This window comes from Leptinotarsa decemlineata, unplaced genomic scaffold, assembly GCF_025532065.1.
Source record: "Leptinotarsa decemlineata unplaced genomic scaffold, Ldec_3_MD MMD2_tig00026317_RagTag_RagTag, whole genome shotgun sequence".
NCBI lineage: Eukaryota > Metazoa > Arthropoda > Insecta > Coleoptera > Chrysomelidae > Leptinotarsa > Leptinotarsa decemlineata.
Genome location: NW_027412686.1, coordinates 1,072,987 through 1,098,656, shown reverse-complemented (window position 1 = coordinate 1,098,656; position 25,670 = coordinate 1,072,987). Strand labels below are relative to the sequence as shown.

At 35.3% G+C, this 25,670-nt stretch overlaps 1 protein-coding gene and 1 long non-coding RNA gene across 3 annotated transcripts; one reads left to right on the top strand and one right to left on the bottom strand.

The window, feature by feature from the left end:
* Positions 1 to 5,984: 5,984 nt before the first annotated feature.
* LOC141485358 (uncharacterized) lies at positions 5,985 to 8,420 on the bottom strand. 2 transcript variants are annotated; one of them, XM_074181863.1, is made up of 3 exons: positions 7,751 to 8,420; positions 7,484 to 7,677; positions 5,985 to 7,107 (listed from the first exon to the last, which is right to left on the bottom strand). In XM_074181863.1, exons 1-3 carry the CDS (start codon positions 7,761 to 7,763, stop codon positions 7,048 to 7,050), a joined length of 267 nt encoding a protein of 88 aa, XP_074037964.1. In that variant the 5' UTR covers positions 7,764 to 8,420; the 3' UTR covers positions 5,985 to 7,047. The 2 variants fall into 2 exon arrangements, with proteins under 2 accessions (XP_074037964.1, XP_074037963.1); XM_074181862.1 differs by having other exon boundaries at positions 6,239 to 7,291; positions 7,751 to 8,412.
* A 10,904-nt stretch (positions 8,421 to 19,324) lies between these two features.
* On the top strand, positions 19,325 to 20,349 carry LOC141485359 (uncharacterized). Its single transcript, XR_012467156.1, has 2 exons — positions 19,325 to 19,950; positions 20,019 to 20,349. It is a non-coding gene; the product is annotated as an uncharacterized lncRNA (long non-coding RNA).
* Positions 20,350 to 25,670: the final 5,321 nt, after the last annotated feature.

Here is a 25,670-nt window from a genome sequence, read left to right as displayed (position 1 = left end):
ATTTCCATCAGTCCTGAGAGTTTCATCGTTCCACCTCGAATATTACGGAAGATACGGGGGTGTTTCCATAAGAAGTGAGATAAATTCGGATTTTTCAGGACTGAAAAAACTCCAGTAATATTCAAAATTATAATTATCATTCATCACCTTTAAAATTCTTAAGACAGCGACGTAGACCATAATCGAGATAACTTGAGACTACAATGTCTGAATCAGTCCTTAAAACTGAAAACAATACAAATGATACTGGGCTAGGTCATATACATATTATAATATATTATTAAAGATATTATTATATTTAATATTATAATATCTTTTTGAGCTTAGTTGGCATTTTCAGGAGATGAAGACACCAACTTAGTTGGTGAAACGCGGGTCCAGATGAGTATTTTTTGGAAATAATAACTTTCCTCAGTTGAAGAAAAATGAAATGTTTCATTTGACTTTTATTGACAAAAACTGTTTTTCTTTTTTTTTTGATACAATAGCAACTATATACAACTAGATAAAATAAAATTATAAATCAACTAAACTGAATGATGTTCTCATATTCATAACTCAACACCCCGCCTGAATAAGAAGTCCATCATTCAATCCTAATAGACTTCGGAGCTCTAAAAACATATCTCTTGTCAGTCCTTTCATCAGTATATCTGCTTCTTGCCTGTTCGATTCCACATATCTCAGCTCTATTTCTTTGGTTATTACTTTTTCTCTGATGAAATGATATTTGATATCAATATGTTTGGACCGTTTTGTATCGGGATTCTTGGAATGCTGAATACATCCCTGATTGTCCTCAAATATTTGTATGGGAATACAAAAGTTTATTCTCATGTCAGTTATCAGATTTTTCAACCAAATTCCTTCACAAGCAGCATTGCAAGAAGTAATGTACTCAGCTTCAGTAGTTGAAAGGGAAACACACAGTTGTTTCTTTGTTGTCCAAGAAACCTTATTTACAAATGATTTAAATTAATAACCAGAAGTTGATTTCCTATCGATGTCATTTGCCCAATCAGAATCAGTAACACCAATAATTACTGGAGCCTTTTCTCGTCGCCTGTAACAAAGTTTCAGTTCAGAAGTTCCGCGTAGATATCTAAAAACTCTCTTGAGGTGTTTCCAGCATTCCTCTCCTGCATAATCTTGAAAACGACTCAAATAATTTACTGCAAAACAAATATCTGGACGTGCAGTTAGCAATTGACAACTATTTCAAAACAACGTCTACAGGGCACACTCAAAATTAAATGAAACAGCTCAATACAGAGCTGACTAAAAATCAATCATTTCTAACACTCCCCCTGGATCTTTGATCCCCAATTCTTTCAAATGCTCCACCAAAATGACTGCAGCAACACATTTCGTCAGTTGATCAGCCAAATTTTCTCGTGATGGAACATATTTCAAAACAATTGTTTTTTCTTCTATCAAATATCTGATGTGAAACATACGCAAATCAATGTGTTTTGATCTTTCGGAAATTATATTATTTTCGGCTAGTTCAATCGCACCTTGATTGTCGATAAAAATAGGAAAACAATCACCAAAAAATTGTTCCTTGGATATTTCATGAGCCAATTTATTCAAAAAAATCAGTTCTTTGGCTGTTACGCTCAGGGCGATAAATTCTGATTCTACAGTACTTAGTGCAGAACCAACTCACAGATCCTCCTCCAATTTTGAAAACATAGCCACTGTAGGACTTTCTGTTTGTTTCATTTGATCCCCAATCTGCGTCACTGTAGGCTTCCATAATAATTTTTTTTTTGAATATTCTAATCCATAGTTTCTTGTCCCATTTAGATATCGGAGAATATGTATCATACCTTTCCAATGGTGCTTTGAAGGTCTATGATTGAACTGACTCATAAATGTAGCGGGAAATGCTAAATCCAGTCTTGTCGAAACTGCCAAATATAAAAGACTTCCAATAACTCTCTGATATGATTTTGTATCTTCCTCATTTAAGGGTTCATCGTCATCAATTTTAAATTTTTCTCCTACGGGTAGAGTAGTAGATACCTTCTTTGCTTCCAACATGCTCATTTCTCTCAAAAGTTCGAAGGCATATCATGACTGGTCTAATCTTATTTTATCCTGATCTCTCATAACTCTGATTGATAAAATATTATTTCTAATGAGATTATCAAATTCTTGAACAATAGCATCTTTCCAATTTAATCGGTTATTTCCAGTTAATGCCTCTATTAGATGTACTGGATCATGGTGTCTTTCTTCCATCGGTCTAGAATGTTTAGCTTCATTACAAAATTTTGATGCAGGTACATGCTTCTTCGTCGACTATGTAATCTGACATCCAATTAGGTTTCTTCGATATTCTGCCCGATTTGGTAGTTTTTTCTGCATTTTCTCTCATTTTTGTTGTCCTTGTTTATAGTTTTGTTTCAAAATTAAAAATATTCGTCTTCATATTAATAATACCTCATCTCCTCCTATTGTTTTGGTTTTCGGCATATCTGGTTTCCTTTGCAACGTTGGAAAAACGTCTTCTTCAAATTTAACATCTCTGCTAATGAAGATTTTTTTCTTTCTTTGTATTCCACAGTCTGTATGCCTTGGAATTGCTATCGTAGCCCAAAAATATGCAGTTTATACCTTTAGGAGTGAATTTACTTGTTCTTGTTTTGTTCACTGCCCAAGCTCTGCATCCAAACACCCTTAAATGAGATTTATCAATGGATATCATCGGTTTCCATTTTTGTATTCGGCTTTCTCCCTCGATAGCATTTGTTGCACAGCGATTTCTAAGTTAGCATGCTGTTGCAAGTGCTTCTGCCCAAAATTTTTCAGGTAAACCTGATTCGATCATCATACATCTTGTTGCGTCGAACAATGTTTGATTGGTCCTCTCTGCCACTCCATTTTGTTGCGGAGTCCCTGGAATGGTTAACTGATGTTGAATACCATGTTTTTGCAAATATTCTTTAAATACATTTGACAAATATTCGCCACCATTGTCACTTCGTAAACAGCAAATATTTTTCCCGTGTAAATTTTCCGCTCTCTCTTTATATTCTTTGAATTTAATGAAAACTTCATCTTTGCTCTTCATTGAACCAATCTCACAATATCTTGAATGATCATCTATGAATGTGATAATGTATCTGCTATCACCTAATGAAGCTGGTGTGATTGGGCCTACTACATCTGAATGTATAGGTTTCAAAGGGGCTTCTTCTCTATTGAGACTTCGTTTTGGAAATGGATTTCGCCTCAGCTTTCCTTGATAGCAAATGGTAAAATTTTCTTCGATTTCGTCACCTTCATCAAAGTTATGTATATTTCTGTCTTCTTTGAGCATTTTATTCACAGTAGGAATATTCAAATGAGCGAGACGTCTATGCCATAATTTATTTTCTTCAGAAATGGCTTTATTTGGAGAAATATTAGCAAATGACTCATGTTGCTTCTTATTAGTATCTCTTTTATGTAAAATAATCCGTTGATTTTAATCGATTTTGCAACTAGTTCTCCACTTGGTGCAATTATTTTCGAATGATTTCTCTTAAATATTATTTTCAAGCCTTTTTCATTTGCTACACTCGTCGACAATAAATTAGTTCTCAGTTCTGAAACATATAGAACATTTTTAAGTACTATAACGGATCTTCCATTTTCTTCGTCCAATTTCAGTTCAATATCTCCAAAACCAGTTGATAGGATCGTCTTTTCACTAGCTATTTCTACAACTGTGTTTCGTTTGGTGAAATTTATGAATTTCTCAAAATTTAACGTCATGATCGGTAGATCCACTGTCTAGTATCCAAGTATCCCAATTTGTTTTATTATTCATTAAGTAAGAAAAATGATGTTCATTTTCTTCTTCTTCCCTTCGTATATCACTGATTGCAAATTCTGAAGTTGAAGCGTCTGACTTTTCCAACTCATAGGAAGATTTGTATGGTTTCGTTCCTTTTGCTGCAGACAGAGGACAATTTTTTACAATGTGACCTATATCCAGACAGACATCTATAGCACCTCTGCAAATGTTCGTGTGAATAACTGGATTTTATGGTATCAGTAGTATCTTCTCTATTCCGGTTCGAGCCTGCTCTGTTGAATGGCTTTCCACGTCTAGGTTTGAAATTTTCACTTTTAAAATTCAGCTGTGTCTTTTGCGTCGCAAATGCTTCAACTTCATCTTTTTCTTTATGTCCATTCAGCAGCTTCTAGCAGCTTTGACTTCAAATTGCACATATTCAGGTCATCTTCATCGGCTCTCAGATTCCTTGCTAAGTGTTCATATTGATCACGTAAACCTAATACCGTGAATCCTGCTTGAACTTTCTCGCATTTTTGACTTTATGATATAACCCGTTTCGTCTATTCAGGTACTGTTTGATCGTCTCGTCTGTGCTTTTGGTGGTATTGATAAAATCTAAGCCATGCCAAGTATCAAATTTAGTATGGATTTTCTTCAAAGTTTCCCATATGTCTTTAGCTGTTTTACAATGAATTATGTCATCAAGACTGTCATTGTTAGAAATAACCATTAACATTTGTTAATTTCTCAATAATTATTAATATTTTTTTTGGGAAAGTTTTTGGCTTTCTACTACTCCATCTGATACAAAAAAAGGGATGAGAGAATCTTCCAAAGAAAGGAAGTAATCAATTTGAAACTCTATACGTGAATGTGTAGATCATGCAAAGAAGTAACTTTCAGACACAAACTGAAAGAAAGTCCTCCTGAAACAGCTACTTTCATATAAACATTGAATTACACGAAAGAAAATAATTCTTTCGAAACAAATACTTCTATATGAACACTGAATTATACAGAAGATACTTTTCTCTACTCAGTTTGTATTTCAAACATTTGTTGTGGAGTAAGAATCAGATATCATTCACATGAGTTCTACTTTGAATGAATGGCAATAAATTGTACTCACATGGAACACTGTCACCCTCACTGGTATACACCGATGTTTCGCACTTGCCCTAAGGCTCTGCAGTACCAAATTGAATAACATTATAGAAAATACACACACTTCATTCATGAATTACGATTTTGAATGTCACGGAATAAGCTTGATCTGCTTATTCCGTGTCATCGATGACATCATAATGACATTCATTCACCTATTTGATTTAATCCCAGCCAAGAGGAATTTGAATTGAAGGGGTTATATTTTTAGGTGTGATCAATTTTTGGGAAAGAAAGTTTTTGGCTTTCTGCTACTCCATCTTGATACAAAAAACAAGGATGAGGAAATCTTCCAAGGAAAGGAAGGAAGTAATCAATTTTAAAATAAGTAACTCTATACATGGATGTGTAGATCATGTATCAGATGGAGTAGTAGAAAGCCAAAAACTTTCCCAAAAAAAAAAGATCTGAATCTTGTGCAGTGTTATATTCATGATGACGAATAAAAGAACAGTTATTATTTAGGTCTATTTTATGTACGGAAAACACTGAAGAGAGTGAAATTGAATTACAGAATACATATTCGGAAGAGAAATAAATATATTAAGATTTGGAAAAATCTTGAGGTTTGGTTAGAATTTAGAAATTGTCGAAAGAGACAACTGCTTTGATGAGCCGATTTTCTATAGTTTGTGCCTGTATTTCTTGGTCCCGTATGACAGAAACTTGTCGATTTTGATATTGCACGTAGCTTTTGCATTCCGTTTCGACCTTCACAGCATATGACATCAGCGTAACTATAACTGAAAAGTAGGATGTGCCATCACTTTGATCGAAAATAAATTCATTTACTTGTCATTGCCAGATTTACCCGTCAAGTTTGGTTTGACTTTGAAATAAATGCAAGGTTATTATCTGCCCCAAAACAGATGCGTAGACTGAACACATAACATTTTACAGGAGAACAGACTGACATTTCTCACGCATATGCATATCTAACATGAGCTAGGTACCACATAGGTATTTAATGATGATTCAAAATGCTACACTATATTTTTTCTTGAAATATAATTACATTACAATTAGAAGCAATGACGTAACTTCAACTGAAACGTGGGTATCGCCTCACTTTGGTCTCTTTTTTTCCACACATTGGCAAAATCTGATGGTGAAGTTTGGTTTAACCTTGAAACTAAAACTAGGATTTTCTCGAGGGTCGAGTTTTCATGTATGCCGATGACACAACATTTTGACGTCCCTAGATCTAAATGGAATTGAAAATAAAAAGAAACTAGTAATCAATGAATTCGAATGTTGGTGTAGAAACAATCATTTAATAAACAATGAAAATAAAACAACATTTATCCAGTTTTCAAGTATAATCAACGTCTTCTCCAAATAAATCTAGGTTTCCAAACAACAGAATATACAAAATTCTTTGGAACACAACTTGACAATGAATTGTCTTTCAATAATTACATTGAATACTTGTGCACTTCTCTGAAAAATGTATTTTGCCTTCCTAACAATGAAATTAACTATGTACCCTGTACCGACCCGGACATGGGGATCACCTGCAGACCGGTTTCAAGGTTTTTGCCTATCATCAGTGCAAGTCCGGGTCGGTACAGGATTCTACTAGTTGGTTACAGGAAGCACTTGCAATTGTGTCCTCTGTAATGAGGAACATTGCACAAGTATTTGTTAGATGTAATCCAATACCCGTCGTGGTATTAGCCAGGGGAGTAGTTGTTTTCTAACAGGTATGTGCCATATTAAGCCTACGTCGTAGGTGTATATGGGAGTAAAAAGGGTAAAACATCGGTCGGCAACGACTATCGTTACTAAACGATCTCCCAAAAACTCTCGAGCTATATGCTCGAATTCTGAGATAATGAATAAAGTTTTATATATTTTGAGTGAAAAAAAAGTTCAAATTTACCTTGAGCAATTGAACCAAAATGAACTTCAAAGTAAAAAATATCACAAATATTAAATGAAATAAAGGAAACAACATAAAAACAATTCTTTGGTATGAAGGAACAAATATTGAAATGTTCAATGTGTATCATCTCCCCCTTCCTCTGCCGGCTTTGTCCTCCTTCTGTTTCTCCCCCCTTGACGGTCAGAAGCAGTTCTTAGCCAGAGTTTTATTACACTGGCAATTTCGGTTTCTGTGGCATTTCTGCAAAACGGATTTTTCCGAAGACAAACTGAAAAAAAACTGGGGTCAAGTGCGAGTGTAACGGGCACATAAATGGTACTTAAGATTTATATTGATTTCCCCCTTCCAGTCCAGTTATATTGAAGAGATAACTCATGGGAGACTAGTTTGGCCATTATTCTACTTGTTGAATCTCTAATGTCTTTGCCTCCAATACTTAACAAAGATGCGGACTGAAAGAAACTTTCATGAACCTCAAGTTTTTAAATAATAATAATATATATATATATATATATATATATATATATATATATATATATATATATATATATATATATATATATATATATATATATATGTGTGTGTGTGTATTTATATATTTATTCATAAAATGTAGTAAAGGGTTATTGAATCAAAATACATACCATATTTCGAAAAAAATCCTCATCTTCCAATTTTCTATCAAATTCTTTCAATTCACACTCCTGATTTATTGGTAAATTCAAATTTTCAGGAGTTTCCACATCTTCACAAATGGCATTTCGCTGTACTATTTGTAACAAAAATTTAACGTCATGTGCTAGTAAATCAATCTTCCTAATTGCAGAATCCAGCTTTGCTGAAAAAAAATTATATGGTTCACATGTCTAGGATCAAACTCAATTTAAAAATAAACATGCTAAACTAGTTACCTTCCATGTTCATGCAGTTACAGCATGAACTTTGTAAAGCTGGAAGTTTTCGGCTATTGTCTGATTTATTTATAATAGTGTTGATGGGGTGGGCTCATATGAGTCTAATTGTACCCTAGACTCCCTAGAGGTAGATGTGAGTATATCAGAACCTCGGCTTCTGTACTGTGTTGTGACTGTTTCGTCAATTCCATTCAAGGCTACAGATTTTTCCAAATTTTTCCTAATAAGTTTATACTTATAACTTCTGCAATAATTCTTGAACATTGTCGTTATTTTCAGCACAAGATTTTGGCGATATATACTTAACCTCAAAAACTAATGAAGGTTGTTTCTTGTAACTGACGCTACAATTGATTATAGAAATAAATACTATTACCACAGTATTTCTGTATACAGTAGTTTCACTCAGCGTCGGTCCCTTTGATGTCGATGTCCAGGAGTTTCATTTTTTATAATGATGACGTATTTGACACTAATGACATTTCTCCCTACTACAATCTCAACCAAAGCGTGTATACACTGCTCAACATAACAACTATTCATATAAACTGCTAAAAAAAAAACAGTCTATGAAAACCATGTTGGGCACCTGAGAAAATTGTACAAATGATAATTTTGCATTTGTGTAATATTGAAGTAACCCAGATCATTTGGGCAATGATGAACTAAGTTTCAAGTAGATTTTAAAAATTCATGGAATCAGCAGATGTTCATATTCGAATGTGACAAAATATATTTTCATTTCAACAAGAAAAAAGACAAGATAAAGAACGTGTTTTGTTATTCATGAACCATGGTACGAATCCATGCGAAATTTCTTTGTAGTGATTTTTGGGGCCAAATATAGCATATTCATTTATTGATTGGAGAATTCAAGATGGCGGACGAGTTTGCTGATTCGATTATATTAAGGACCAATTATTAAAAATATTCCTAATCGAATTCATCACTCAAGATTAAGGAATCTGTAGAGCCTATTCTTTCTGAATTATGTAGTTACTATTCAGGACTTGAAGAAGTAAAAAAGTAATTAAGTATGTAGTGTTCAATCATACAAAAATAATTTTTTTGTATGTATGTATTAACTATAAATGTATGTGAGAGTTTTCGGAGTCGGAAGTTATGAATTATTTACACTGTAAGATAATAGGTTGTTTTGCTGCTTCCAGCTTTTATCCAAGTAAAAATTGATAATAAAATCACTGACAAGTCCAAATGCATTTTGACTATACCATTATATATGTTTTCCGACAGAAAACAACTACTTCTTTAGCTAATAACTCGACATATATTGACAAATGTTGATATTTGAATCTATACAAGTCTAGATGTCTAATCAACCCCGAAAAGTTGCTGCGTAGATTAAAAACAGTTATTCTAAATGAAACATGTCCTATTAGTCAGCAACTTCTTATATAATGTAAATTTGACTATCAAAAATACCTTACGACTGTTAATCTTTCGGAATCCAAGTCGCCTCAGACATAATTGCAAAGATTCTCACTTTGAAGAAACAACTTTGCAAGAGCTCTCTAGGACAAATAGTGGGACTTCGCCTGATTCGAACAAGGAACCAACTGCGAACCGTTTTGAAGTGTTCCTCATCAGTGCAGACCATGCTATCACGGTTGTATACACACAGGGACTCGGCACAGTATAGTTATATAAGTATACTGTGGACTCGGTATTCCTCGTAGACAGCTCTTGCAGAGTTGTTCCTTCAAAGAAAGGATTTTTGCACGTATGTCCGAGATATAATTCAACATCTGGGTAAATTTTCGTTATCTGGACACCCGGCGATTTTGAAAAAATTTTTGACTGTACTTACGTATTTTGATGCGTAGATTACGAATCCGAAAGAAAAAAGCGGCGCTCTCCCTTATTTAAAAAGTTACGGCCCTTCAAAGTTCAGAAAAGGGCAACTTTTCAGCCTTCTTTTTCACTAAATAAACTATTTAAAAACACATGCATTTATTCACTAGGTCACCTTTACACCTTATTCGTCCTTCTTATACACTTTTCACTTCAATAATCAACATTTTTCTTATAAAAATGTTAAAAAATGTACGGAGCTGCTTTTTGGTTACATATCACTGTATTTTACGTTTTTAAGGTTAATGATATGGTTGGTACGACTGATGCAGTCCATATTCCTGAAGTAATTCAAATGTTTTTTACCTTCATTCTTTAGATCGTAAATTGGTTTTTGGTGGTGTATTACGAATTTGAAATAGTAGGCGACGGCAAATACCAACCGCTTTTTTCTGAAATGTCACTAGTAACTAACCTAAAAATAGAATAATGTCACCAGGAGAAGCATTCGTTTTTAAATTAAGTTTTTTATAAGAAAAATGTTGATTATTGAAGTGAAAAGTGTTAAAGAAGGACGAATAAGGTGTAAAAGTGACCTAGTGAATAAATGCATGTGTTTTTAAATAGTTTATTTAGTGAAAAAGAAGGCTGAAAAGTTGCCCTTTTCTGAACTTTGAAGGGCCGTAACTTTTTAAATAAGGGAGAGCGCCGCTTTTTTCTTTCGGATTCGTAATCTACGCATCAAAATACGTAAGTACAGTCAAAAATTTTTTCAAAATCGCCGGGTGTCCAGATAACGAAAATTTACCCAGATGTTGAATTATATCTCGGACATACGTGCAAAAATCCTTTCTTTGAAGGAACAACTCTGCAAGAGCTGTCTACGAGGAATACCGAGTCCACAGTATACTTATATAACTATACTGTGCCGAGTCCCTGTGTGTATACAACCGTGATAGCATGGTCTGCACTGATGAGGAACACTTCAAAACGGTTCGCAGTTGGTTCCTTGTTCGAATCAGGCGAAGTCCCACTATTTGTCCTAGAGAGCTCTTGCAAAGTTGTTTCTTCAAAGTGAGAATCTTTGCAATTATGTCTGAGGCGACTTGGATTCCGAAAGATTAACAGTCGTAAGGTATTTTTGATAGTCAAATTGGTAAATTTTCGTTATCTGGACACCCGGCGATTTTGAAAAAATTTTTGACTGTACTTACGTATTTTGATGCGTAGATTACGAATCCGAAAGAAAAAAGCGGCGCTCTCCCTTATTTAAAAAGTTACGGCCCTTCAAAGTTCAGAAAAGGGCAACTTTTCAGCCTTCTTTTTCACTAAATAAACTATTTAAAAACACATGCATTTATTCACTAGGTCACCTTTACACCTTATTCGTCCTTCTTATACACTTTTCACTTCAATAATCAACATTTTTCTTATAAAAATGTTAAAAAATGTACGGAGCTGCTTTTTGGTTACATATCACTGTATTTTACGTTTTTAAGGTTAATGATATGGTTGGTACGACTGATGCAGTCCATATTCCTGAAGTAATTCAAATGTTTTTTACCTTCATTCTTTAGATCGTAAATTGGTTTTTGGTGGTGTATTACGAATTTGAAATAGTAGGCGACGGCAAATACCAACCGCTTTTTTCTGAAATGTCACTAGTAACTAACCTAAAAATAGAATAATGTCACCAGGAGAAGCATTCGTTTTTAAATTAAGTTTTTTATAAGAAAAATGTTGATTATTGAAGTGAAAAGTGTTAAAGAAGGACGAATAAGGTGTAAAAGTGACCTAGTGAATAAATGCATGTGTTTTTAAATAGTTTATTTAGTGAAAAAGAAGGCTGAAAAGTTGCCCTTTTCTGAACTTTGAAGGGCCGTAACTTTTTAAATAAGGGAGAGCGCCGCTTTTTTCTTTCGGATTCGTAATCTACGCATCAAAATACGTAAGTACAGTCAAAAATTTTTTCAAAATCGCCGGGTGTCCAGATAACGAAAATTTACCATAAGAGTATATGCAACAAAACTTAGAACACGTGAAAACTACGAAATAAACAAAAATCACAGTATTTTATAGGTTATGATTGCATTTTGCACTGTTGCCAATGTGACAATTATCGTTATCCGACATAATATTGTAGATTTGCCAAAATGATCATTTTCGAATAAAATACGTGGAATATTTCTAAGAACCAACGTCTCATCCAGTAATATTCCAGCAATCAGAATTTTATGGAATAAGAGACCACCTTTAACATTTTTTCACGAGTTGTAAAATAATGTACCACAGTAGGTTGGGTGAAACCCATGAAATTCGACAACTATGGAAGGTTTGCATGCCTGTCTTAAACTCGTCGTTTGCGCAGACCTAAGACATCGACGCGTGGGTCTGCGCGTAGGAAAATTCAAACCACAAATCAGCCTTTATGAAATTACTGTATACAAAATACTGTGCTATTACCTTAATTCATCAGGAGAAGTTGTCATCATTCTTCTTCACTAAACTAACCCACACTCGTTTAATCGCAGTTAATAAATCACAAAAATACATGAATGAAAATAACAATGAACTGCGGTCTATAATATAGTCCTTGAATCACAATCACAGAATCATTCGATCTTCGAAGTGCGCATGTCACATGAACATCAGATTTGAATTTGATTGTTCTCTGTCATAAATGAAATAGCGGGAACTTTAAATGACAAGACAGCTGCATGCAAGTTGAAAATGCGTGATTTAGTTTTTCGCTCACGATTTTACACACAAACACAACCTGAGCAAACTATCCTAGCTTGTGATTTGAAAATCTGTGACTTATTAGCCTAACCTGACCTGACCTGACTAACCTTACCTAGGCAGAATAACCACTGAGTTGAAAAAATCTGTTCATTCGACATGCGCACTTCATAAGGATAGAATTCCTATATATATATATATATATATATATATATATATATATATATATATATATATATATATATATATATATATATATATATATATATATATATATATATATATATAGGAAATCTATATGTGTCTATCCGCTACCCATTGGTCCCTCTCAAGGCCAATGATCAGCCAAAAGGGTAGGGGAGCTGGTCTCCAAACCTGGATGAAATCAGGATGACTCGTCAGCATGTGTCTATCCGCCAGTTCGTATCACGCTAGATTCACGGTTCGTATGACAGTTCTCGATTATAGCATAACTTGTTTTCAATTGGCTGTTGAACAAGAGATTTTATTCGTAAAAGGTTTTGGTCTGTTCTGGAAAATTTTGTTCAATAACACTTGAAACGTGCCTTCATTTTTATGATGTCGGTCGAAAGACACAATTTTGATAGTATTGGCCCATTGCTGGCTGGATTGTAGGTATCCGATTACAATATGCCATACATTGGGCCGACATTTTGCCTATGTTGCTTTGCCGTTGCCAGCGTATTGCCGACCGATCATGCATTGGGCCAGAAGACGGCCAGAGATTCATTGTTTGCTGGGTTGTTCTCACTTTGGTCTGTTTCTCCCCCACCATGTCAAGATCTGACAGAGAAGTTTGGTTTGAGCTTGAAAGTGAACGTGAGTTTATTCACTGCCCAGGTTATGCTAGACGGAGATTTGCGGAGTTTCCAAAAGAGATGCGTAGGGTCATGCCATTTTGCAGTAGAATAGATTGATATTTCTCACACATGCATATGCTCGCCAACAAGAACTTTCACGTATTGCAATACAATCTAATCATTTGAAATGCAACACTATATTACAATATCTGACGGTGGAGTATGGTTTGACTGTGAAAATGAATACAAAGTTCATTCTTTGCGAACATATATCATGCTAAACGGGGTTTGGAAGTTCTCCAAAACAATGCATACAGTCACAACACACCATTTTACAGCGAAAAAGGCATATTTTTCACACCTAAATATATTCTCGACATGAACTTTTACATGTAACAATACACATGTTTCAATTTGAAATGCATTACTATTTTGTTCTTAAAATTCAATATTATTCAAGATTAAAGCCAATATACCAAATGACGTAAGCGTGTATTCATCTGAAAAGGAGGTATTTCCACACTTCAACCTGAAAACTGATTCCTCCCCTCCACCATTTCATGATCTGACCTTGAAGTTCAGTTTGATCTCCAACTTGACTACGTGGTCATTTTCTGTCGATGTCCTGCTATACTGGTTTGTGAGTCCCAAAATATTACATAATGCACACATTTTTTGTACATACACACGCATGCTTCACACCATGCATGTTTATATTTATGTTGTAGTATTTTTCTCTAGAGAATTTATCTGGTTGAAGCTGCGATGACTCTGCAACCGTGTTAGGAATCACACGTTAAAAGGTAAGACCTCGTTAGTCCTTAGCTCGCACAAGTTTCTCAACTCCTGAGAGTTTTCGTTTGTATGGGGGTGACAGCTGATTAACGGAAAAACAGATTTTAGACAGAAACAGAACAGTATGATGTATCCATCAGAAGTGCAATACTAGGAGTTTGATACAAACTAGCATTCTATTCCAATACATGAGTTGGATTCGACCTAATATCGATACTTACGATCAATGTAGGCTAAAGAAGGCGAAAACAAGTATCTCAAAGAATTTTTCAGTTCAATTTATTCAATATGAAGTTTTCGCATATTGGTTTCTCTATTCTTTTAATCAGTATAACATTTACTTGCTGCATGATAAAGATACAGTAATGCAACTTGTCGCTATCGAATTGGGTACTGTAATAGCGCGATAAACATTTTTGTTAACATTTTTACTGTTGTTCCTGTAAATATAGTGTTTCAGACTGATATATCATCATAGAAATTCATTTTTCTGATATACTATGATTCCATAAGACATGTGTCTCAATAGCAGATTTTATTCATATTCATATTTGGTCACATTACTTCTAACGCAAAGTTTTCCCCGCTAGGTAGTGCTGTTTCTAATTTACTGTTCGAGTAATATTTTCTGGCGCTCCATTTCGGTCAATCAGTTATTGTTGAACCTGCTTCTGAAATTTTGAAAAATGTTTGCTGATGTCATGAAATACATCGCATCTATCTTGAGCCTCATAAAAGATGAATACAAGGAGAAAACAGTGAAGGATGAACTTGAAGAGTGTTATAAGGCTTCTAAACGAATAAAAGAAGATCTGAAAAATACTACTACTATGGGTGGGAAACAAAATCTACTAGCATTTTTGGTCTATATTACAACACTACGTAATCAGATGAAATTTGAGATGAAGAAAGGAGCAGGCCTGATTAACCGGAAAGAGACAGCCTCTAATCGAGTACATTGAGATGATTCAGAATCGGCTTTCAATTCGCGTATCTGGACTGAAGTGATTAGTAATCTCAAGCATAAGAACCCTACCTCATTTTTGATCGACTGTAATACCCTTTTTGTGACACGAATTCAAAATGCATTGAAAAAGGATGCATTTTCAGAAGAAAGGTTTGAAACTCAACCTGTTGGAGAGTATGGAAATAAACAAATTCAAAAACTCTCACCATCTTATGAACGATCAAACTGAATTGAATAATTCGCCTTTATTGAATTTATTCACAAGCAGGTAATAATAGTAAGGTATATTTACAGGTAGACTTTTGAAAAATGTATCGATACCTGACTTTTTCAGGTATATTTTTATATAACCTTCCGAGGCATCATCAGGCACAGTTGTGATATCAATGTTGATGTCCATCCACTCAAACCAGCCGTATGGTAGATATTGAGACATTGTCCAACCATATTGATTATTAACATCAAAATATATTAGGTATGAGTCAGTTTTGGCTTTATCATAATTGTCACCCATGTATTTGTTATCAGCTGTGACTCTTCGCTTGGATCAAACTTGACTCAGTATAGCTCTTGTTCCCTTTTCGAAAAACATCAACTGATCTACATCGGTGAGAAGTTCAAGTTGCTGTTTCGTTTTCAATAACATAGCATCCCATGTATAGCCAGGCAGAGTGAAATAATAGGCAGGATCCAAACCGTAAGTTTTATGACAACTTGAGCGGAACTGCTCGAAGACATAGCCAGAAGCATAACATCCGTCTTCAAATACAGATCCGTATATTTTCCCAATGAGTTTATATTAAAAGTAGCCCATATCAGCTTGGCACGTAAGTAAGATCTCCTAGGATACGGTTTTCCCTCCAATTTGTTGTAAAAGGTTTCGATAGGGGGTAAACAATTGAATTTTTTGAATGAATCGATATAGTCATAAGGCATTACATCCTTTTTTGTCAAAATCTACTCTGCATCATTCGAGAGGTTGGAGAACTGTGATATGAGATTTGGAAAATCTGATAGATATGATACTAACGTATCCAGCGAAAAACTCATGAATCTGAATGAGTTAAAAAATCTGAAGTGGATCTTGCTACCAGAAATATTTTTAGTGAAGGAGATTTATTTTTCCTTTTTATCGGCCAAACGGCGACACTTCCATTGAGATCCAATGCAATATTTTCTATAACAAAATGTGCATCATACCCTGATAAGTTATGAAACACGATGGGAATTGTTTGATCATCTTGATAGTTTATTATGCACTCATTGTGTGATGGCCCGCGATTGATTATTTTTAGGTATTAGACGATTATGGTCGCATACTATTTTATCTGATATATTGAATGGTTTGTCACATATATGACAATGAGTTGCTGCCTGAAAAAATTTTCCTGGCTGGCTGATATATCTACATCAAATGGACACTGGAACACAGTTGCAACATCTTCAGCAAACTGACCTATCCCGTCGGCAAACCATTTCATACAATTTTCACCACGAAATGATCGATAAAATGATAGTGTATCATCATAAGAGCGTTTCGCATAGTATCCAATAGATGCCGGAATGTGTCGTTGATATTTATTGTCAACTTGAGCAGATACCAATACACTCGGTATATGACGAAAGGCGATGTAATTTTATTTTTGAAATTTTTGAACCTCAAAATATGTTTCGCTCCATAGGTAATTTTGGTAGGCATTCCTTTGTCTTCGAAAAGTCTTCAAGGTGTTTATCTAACATAGCTTGTGTGGAAAAACAGTGAAAACACCTATGACAAAAATATTTTTTTCCATTATGGTTGTCGAGTTGATTACTCACCAAACTAGATAGATCTTTTATCCAAAAAAAGTGTTTTCTGGTTGGTGACGTAACGTCATAGACATTTATTGAATCCTCACATCTTTCATCGTAATACATGTCTTGAATCATGAGTAGATTCACATGTTTGGTTTTATTTTTTGCTATGCTCAATCTTAGCGGTATTACAGTATACTTGGATTTAAAAAGTTTCAACGTGTAAACATTGACTGAGAGATCATTCTGCTCTTCGAAACTATTTATCTGAATAATTGTCATCGGAAAGTGATTACCTTACAACTTCAGTCCTCGAATGACAACCTCAAATTCTCCACCGAATGTCATATTAAAAATGCATCCTTTTTCAATGCATTTTGAATTCGTGTCACAAAAAGGGTCTTACAGTCGATCAAAAATGAGGTAGGGTTCTTATGCTTGAGAATACTAATCACTTCAGTCCGGATACGCGAATTGAAAGCCGATTCTGAATCATCCCAATGTACTCGATTAGAGGCTGTCTCTTTCCGGCTAATCAGGCCTGCTCCTTTCTTCATCTCAAATTTCATCTGATTACGTAGTGTTGTAATATAGACCAAAAATGCTAGTAGATTTTGTTTCCCACCCATAGTAGTAGTATTTTTCAGATGTTTTTTTATTCGTTTAGAAGCCTTATAACACTCTTCAAGTCCATCCTTCACTGTTTTTTTTCTTGTATTCATCTTTTATGAGGCTCAAGATAGATGTGACCAAATATGAATATGAATAAAATCTGCTATTGAGACACATGTCTTATGGAATCATAGTATATCAGAAAAATGAATTTCTATGATGATATATCAGTCTGAAACACTATATTTACAGGAACAACAGTAAAAATGTTGACAAAAATGTTTATCGCGCTATTACAGTACCCAATTCGATAGCGACAAGTTGCATTACTGTATCTTTATCATGCAGCAAGTAAATGTTATACTGATTAAAAGAATAGAGAAACCAATATGCGAAAACTTCATATTGAATAAATTGAACTGAAAAATTCTTTGAGATACTTGTTTTCGCCTTCTTTAGCCTACATTGATCGTAAGTATCGATATTAGGTCGAATCCAACTCATGTATTGGAATAGAATGCTAGTTTGTATCAAACTCCTAGTATTGCACTTCTGATGGATTCATCATACTGTTCTGTTTCTGTCTAAAATCTGTTTTTCCGTTAATCAGCTGTCACCCCCATACGAACGAAAACTCTCAGGAGTTGAGAAACTTGTGCGAGCTAAGGACTAACGAGGTCTTACCTTTTAACGTGTGATTCCTAACACGGTTGCAGAATCATCGCAACTTCAACCAGATAAATTCTCTAGAGAAAAATACTACAACATAAGCATAAGCATGCATGGTGTGAAGCATGCGTGTGTATGTACAAAAAATGTGTGCATTATGTAATATTTGGGGACTAACAAACCAGTATAGCAGGACATCGACAGAAGATGACAACGTAGTCAAGTTGAAGATCAAACTGAACTTCAAGGTCAGATCATGGAATGGTGTGGAAATACCTCCTTTTCAGTTGAATACACGCTTACGTCATATGGTATATTGGCTTGAATCTTGGATAATATTGAATTTTAAGAACAAGATAGTAATACATTTCAAATTGAAACATGTGTATTGTTACATGTAAAAGTTCATGTCGAGAATATATTTAGGTGTGAAAAAGATGTCTTTTTCGCTGTAAAATGGTGAGTTGTGACTGTATGCATTGTTTTGGAGAACTTCCAAACCCCGTTTAGTATGATATATGAATGAACTTTGTATTCATTCTCACAGTCAAACCACACTCCACTCCGTGCATGCGGAAGTTCATGTAGGGCATGCATATGTGTGAGAAATATCAGTCTGTTCTCCTGTAAAATGTCAAGTGTTGACACTACACGTCTACAAATCTCCGTCTAGCATGACATTGGCGAAGAAGTCAAAGTCAAATTTTAGTCATCATTTTTGATACATGAATGTAGGTATATATGACACGTCACATTTTACAAAAGATATTTTATCTTATAGCAGTTATATCAGTAACAGCACATGTTACACAAAAATATTATTTTCATAATCTATCAGGAAGTAAAAACAACTTGTTACCAAAAAGTATTTGACTTTTTTCTTGAATTTGAGAAAATTTGTTTCACTTCTGATGCTATGTGATAATAAGTTATTACATTTTGCCCCGGCATAAAGTGCCGAACCTTTGTACTCATTATGGTTCATTTTTTCCTGATGGAAGTCGTTTCTCCGTCTCGTTTATTGACAGTGAATTTCCTCATTTCTTGTTAGCAAATGGGAATGTCCATGAAGGTAGCTTAATATTTTGTAAAGATAAATGAATGGTAATGTGAAAAATGTTTTGTCTTGGAATGTTTTCTTACAAGATTCTCTGTGTTTGAGATAAAAAATGAGTCTAATGAAGCGTTTTTGCCTTAAAAAGATTCAATTTATTTCTGATGAGTGTCCCCAAATGGTAATATTTATATTAAGCTTAGAATACACTAGATCATAGTATATATCCAAGAGATTATATGTCAAAAAATTTAATTTCATTGTTAGGAAGGCAAAATACGTTTTTCAGAGAAGTACGTACACAAGTATTCGATGTGATTATTGAAAGACAATTCATTGTCAAGTTGTGTTCCAAGGAATTCTGTATATTCTATTGTTTCGAAACCTATATTTATTTGGAGAGGGCGTTGATACTTACTTGAAAACTGGATAAATGTTGTTTTATTTTCATTATTTATCAAATGATTGTTTCTACACCAACATTCGAATTCATTGACTACTAGTTTCGTTTTATTTTCAATTCCATTTAGATCTAGGGACGTCACAATGTTGTGTCATCGGAATACATGAAAACTCAACCCTCGAGAAAATCCTAGTTTCAATTTCAAGGTTAAACCAAACTTCACTATCAGATTTTGCCAATGTGTGGAAAAAAAGAGACCAAAGTGAGGCGATACCCACGTTTCAGTTGAAGTTACGTCAATATAATCTACTATGTTGCTTCAAATTGTAATGTAATTATATTTCAAGAAAAAATATGGTGTAGCATTTTGAATCATCATTAAATATGTGGTACCTAGCTCATGTTAGACATGCATATGCGTGAGAAATGTCAGTCTGTTCTCCTGTAAAATGTTATGTGTTCAGTCTACGCATCTGTTTTGGGGCAGATAATAACCTTGCATTTATTTCAAAGTCAAACCAAACTTGACGGGTAAATCTGGCAATGACAGGTAAATGAATTTATTTTCGATCAAAGTGATGGCACATCCTACTTTTCAGTTATAGTTACTCTGATGTCATATGCTGTGAAGGTCGAAACGGAATGCAAAAGCTACGTGCAATATCAAAATCGACAAGTTTTTGTCATACGGGACCAAGAAATACAGGCACAAACTATAGAAAATCGGCTCATCAAAGCAGTTGTCTCTTTCGACAATTTCTAAATTATAACCAAACCTCAAGATTTTTCCAAATCCTAATATATTTATTTCTCTTCCGAATATGTATTCTGTAATTCAATTTCACTCTCTTCAGTGTTTTCCGTATATAAAATAGACCTAAATAATAACTGTTCTTTTATTCGTCATCATGAATATAACATTGCACAAGATTCAGATCTTAAATTCCATTGGATAGTTACAAGCAACAAGAATTCACTCTCTGAACTCTCATTTCTTATCACTTGTACTTTATTGGTTTGTTTCATGTTGAGTCATTTGAATACATGCAATAAACTTTTCTCATTAGTTATCTCTAATTATTTTATAACCTTTAACTTTGCAGTCCGACGCGGGCGTCAATAGTTCAATGAGGTTTCAAAGCGAAAATGTGAGGTCAAATTTTGCTATAATAGGGAGAATTTCTGTCAACTGTTATATTTATCTAATTCGCCCTAACCATACCTTGGCACAGCTCAAGTTGATAATTTTCAGATTATTACTTCACGAGATTCTACAATATTATCTATACAAATGCACGTTATTTAACTCTCTTCAGTTTACCCTACTTTGCTACCCACTAGAGATGCCTGACGTCACAGCCAAGCCCACCTTCTAACTGGATGCGATAACAGATGTCGATACGAACAGGCAGTGGTCTGCGGAGAGGGCAGACGTTAGCACAGTCCTTGGCCGTCTGCGTTTCACCATCGATAGCCAGGCTAGAGCGATGCGTTACGTCACAGTTTCACTGTATCGAGAGAGGTGAGGGCACACCGATGAATACGCATTACTCAGCCACACGTCGTGGAGTGAACATCTTGCTCTCTTACCATTGAACGGTTGCTGCTGTGACGTCACACCACTACTAACTTGGTGGGCTCACACCAATGGAACATTCATTACTTGAAGGATCTTCGAAGTATGCAGACGTATGTTTGTACATAGACAAGTACATGATGAAACCCTGTACCGTGCATTCTCACACACACACCAATCAAATGTAATTACGTCACTATGTCACACACACACACACACAAAATCTCATATGAAAACAATTCTGAACGATCCATGCACCAGACCTTTCAAGGTCACATCGCCTTGATGTTACTAAACAACAACAAAAAAAGCAATTAATACGTCATAGAAGTGGGGGGAGGCCCAGAAACGGCTTTAATCTATGCACCAAACATATTCTTCAAGGTCATATGCACCATACATATTTTTCAAAGTCGCATGCACCAGATACATTTTTCAAGGTCTCATGAGTCGGTCTAGGTCATCCCCCACGTGACGTCATAGTGGTGGGGGGAGGCTTAGAACCGGCTCAAATCTCCTACTCTCACACCACATCAATACGCTGCACGACGATCCACTCCTAGTGAATCGCCACCTTTCAGTGGAAATTCATATGATTGGCCTCTTTTCATCAGTAGTTTTGAAAGATCTACAGAGCTTTGTGGATTTGACAATAATGAAAACTTATTGTGGTTGCAAAAAAGTCTCAAAGGTACAGCAAAATGTGCTGAATCCAGTTTCCTAACGTTACCTGAATGCGTACCTAAAATTATTTCAAGAGTGGACTCTTAAAATGCTCTTCGGCAGACCAGATCAAATTTTGGAAACTCACATAAATTCCATTAGACGTCAAGCACCCTCAAAACAAGAAAAACTGGAAACTCTAGTTGAGTTTGTTTCACCAGTCAAGAATCTATGTGTTACATTACAAGTTAGTAAAATGACTGAATACCTAAATAACCCCATGCTAATGCACGAGCTCCTGCATAAGCTTTCTTCACAAATGAAGGTGAACTGGGCCTTACATCGCAGTACTCTGAAAAAATGTGATGTCTGATAGATTTCGCAAACTGGATGTATAACTTAGCTACTAATGTATGTGCTGCTTTACCCACTTTAGCCATTGCAGGGCGTACCAAGCAAAATCATCACAATGAGCAGACAAATGTTCATAGATCTGAGTCTGCATTAAGAAATGATGTGCAGTCACATGACAAAATAATAAAGTGTAAAGTATGTAGTAAAACCTGCAGATATATATCGGATTGTAAACATTTTCAAGAATATTCCATAAATGATAAATGGAAAGTCGTCAAAGACTTGAAACTGTGCAGATTGTGTCTGAAACGACATGGATTTCCCTGTAAATATCCAGTAAAATGTAATGAGAATGACTGCCAACGGAAGCATCATCCACGTCTTCATAAAAACTTTGAAAGTGTTCAACAGAATTCATCATTCCAATCGAATGGAAGTCAACGTTTATCATCAGAACTCTTCACTAAGTGTTCGTTTCCGAATATTACCCGTTAACCTCAAGAATGGAGATAAAGAAGTAACAACGTTTGCCTTTTTGGATGAAGGTTCATCAATATCGATGGTAGATGAAGATATCGCAAAAGATTTCGACAAACAAGGAGAAACGGAACCTTTGTGTCTTAAATGGATCGGTGAACAGAATCGTATTGAAAAGAACTCACGAAAGGTACTTCTTTCAATCATGGGTAATTTTACAGGCGCTAGGCTATTCAATAATCGTTCTGAACGAACAGTAAATTCCCTCGGCCTCCCGCAACAAACTCTAGAGATGGCGAAACTCACCGTTGATTACCCTTATCTGAAAAATTTACCCATTAAGTCTTATGACAACGTCAAGCCCCGTATATTGATTGGATTAGATAACTGGGACTTAACTGTACCGCTTCGTGTTAAAGAGGGATGTGAAGGCCAACCTATCGCTGCTAAATGTAGATTGGGGTGGACAGTATTTGCGCTGTTATCCAATCTTCAGTTAGGTGAACAGTTCATCAATTACCACATCTGCGAATGTGAAGAAGACACCAAAGTGAGTAATGAAGAACTCCATGACACAGTAAAAAATTTTCACAGTTGAAAGTCTTGGAGTTAGAGCTACAAATACTGTTTCCTCCAAAGAACTCATGAGAGCAGAATACATCATGCAGTCCACAATAGTTCAAGAAGAAAAATTTTATAAAATTGGCTTGATATGGAAATATGACACCGTTAAGCTTCCTGATAGCCGTGGAATGGCCCTTCAAAGGCTGGAGTGTATAGAAAAGCGAATCAGACATACTCCGGAGTTGGGTATGAAAATAAATTCACAACTTGAAGACTTCATTAAAAAAGGATATGTGAGAAAACTCACTACAGGAGAATTGGCTCAGCATTTGAAAGAGTTTGGCACTTGCCTATGTTTCCTGTTTTTAATCCGAACAAACCAGGAAAGTTCAGACTCGTTTGGGATGCTGCGGCAACAGTAAATGGAATTTCATTGAATTCATTACTCCTGAAAGGTGACGATCATTTTCTTCGTTACTAGGAGTATTACTAAGATTTCGAGAGAGAAGAATTGGATTTACTGCTGATATAAAGGAAATGTTTTTGAGGATTGGAGTGAGAAACGAGGTGCAACATGTGCAACGTTTCTTCTGGCGAGATGGTGATCCTAATAGACCCCTGGATACAAATATCATGAGAGTTTTAACTTTCGGTGCAACATGCTCACCCAGTTGTGTGCAATTTGTAAAAATCACAAATGCACGCAAATTTTCAACAGATTACCCGAGAGCTGTCGAGTCCATTATTAAAAATAATTACGTAGATGACCTATTAGATTCCATGGATGATGAAAAGAGTGCTATTGAGATTGCGAAACAGGTAGCTCACATTCATTCTCAAGCCAACTTTGAAATCAGAAATTGGCAATCAAATTCACAATCGACATGAATATGGATTCCGAAGAAACTACAGAAAAAGTTCTGGGCATGTGGTGGAATTTAAACACGAATTGCTTAGTATTCTCTCTGAAGTATAATAAAGGAAACAAAGAAGTTCTTCAAGGCAGAAAAAAGCCTACAAAACGTGAGACACTGCGAATAATGATGTCAATCTATGACCCCTTAGGATTCATTTAAAACTTTTTAGTGTATTTAAAAATTCTTGGAGCCACTTTCATTCCTCCATTTATCCATACTGGTGTAGACTATTTTGGTCCGATCAATGTAATAATTGGAAGACGTACAGAAAAATGTAGTCTAACAACTAGGGCAATACATATTGAAGAAGCTCATAAATTAGGCCATGATAACCTCTGTTTTAAAAATTTTATGAACAGACGAGGCAAACCAAGACACATATATTGTGATCATGGAACTAACTTTGTCGCAACCGAACGTGTTCTTTGTGAGGAACTTCAAAAACTCAAGACGAAAATGATTGCAGAATCGTTCATAAGCCCTGAATCCCTGAATTATCATTCCATTTCAACCCACCATACACGCATTTAAAACTTACACCATTTTAAAAATGATATGTACCTACATGATATTCTTGTTAAAAAATATATTTTTGCAGTTTTTGAAAAGAAAAGCATCGCACCTAGAGGCTGTGTCAGGTACTTCAGCTTCGCATAGTAGCCAAGCACAAGAAGAAACTCCTCGAAAAAAACGGCTAAGAAGAAAACTATTGAATGAGGTGCAAAATAACAAAGAAAAAACAAGAACAATGAAAGTTCTACAGCAGAAGCTTGAAAGATACAAAAAACTGGGTTTATAGGTTTTTTCGAGATCAATTGCCCTAACACCAAACTGATATTTTAGCACTGACGCCGCGTTTCGCCAACAAAGTTAGCATCCTCAGGAGAAGAAAATTGATACCTAGTCTAGTCTGATTAATCCTTATATACTAAAATTTGTTACCTGAGGTTGTATACCTGTAGTCCAATATGGAATTTCTCGGTAATTAACTATCTGCAAGTTCTTAGTAATTATTCTCTTCCTAACAGAAGATTAAAAAGCGGGCTAAACGGGATGGGTCCCTTATCGCCATTCATGCTGTTCTTACATTTTGCTATTTCTAGACTCTCACGTGCATCGAGTAGCCTGGTGTCATGCACATGCTTAATCAGTTTCAGATTGTTTTCACCAATTCTGTGGTCCTTGTTTAGAGCATGTTGGGCGACACTGGATTTTTCTATCCTTTCGTATTCCCCCGTATTCCCCGTGTTAGGAATCACACGTTAAAAGGTAAGACCTCGTTAATCCTTAGCTCGCACAAGTTTCGACTTCTGAGGGTTGTCGTTCGTAGGGGTGCGACAGCTGGTTAACGGAAAAACAGATTTTAAACAGACATATTTTTTCATGTGTGCACAATGCTCCTTGAAGCGGGTTTTAATCGCTCGTCGGCTCTGGCCGATGTATTTGCTGTTGCAATTTTGACAACTGATTTCGTAATTCCCCGACCTTTCTGTGTTTTCTAGTCTATCTTTTGGATTACCAAGAAGCTGTTGCAATTTATAAGAAGTTTTATATGCAACTTTCATATTTACTTTATCGAATATCTGTTGAAGCCCTCTCGTGTATTGGGGTTCATATGGGATTACTATGAACTTTTTATTACTATCCTCTTTTTGAAAAGTCGAAGATTTACGAAGTGCTTCCCTAAACTTGCATTTTCT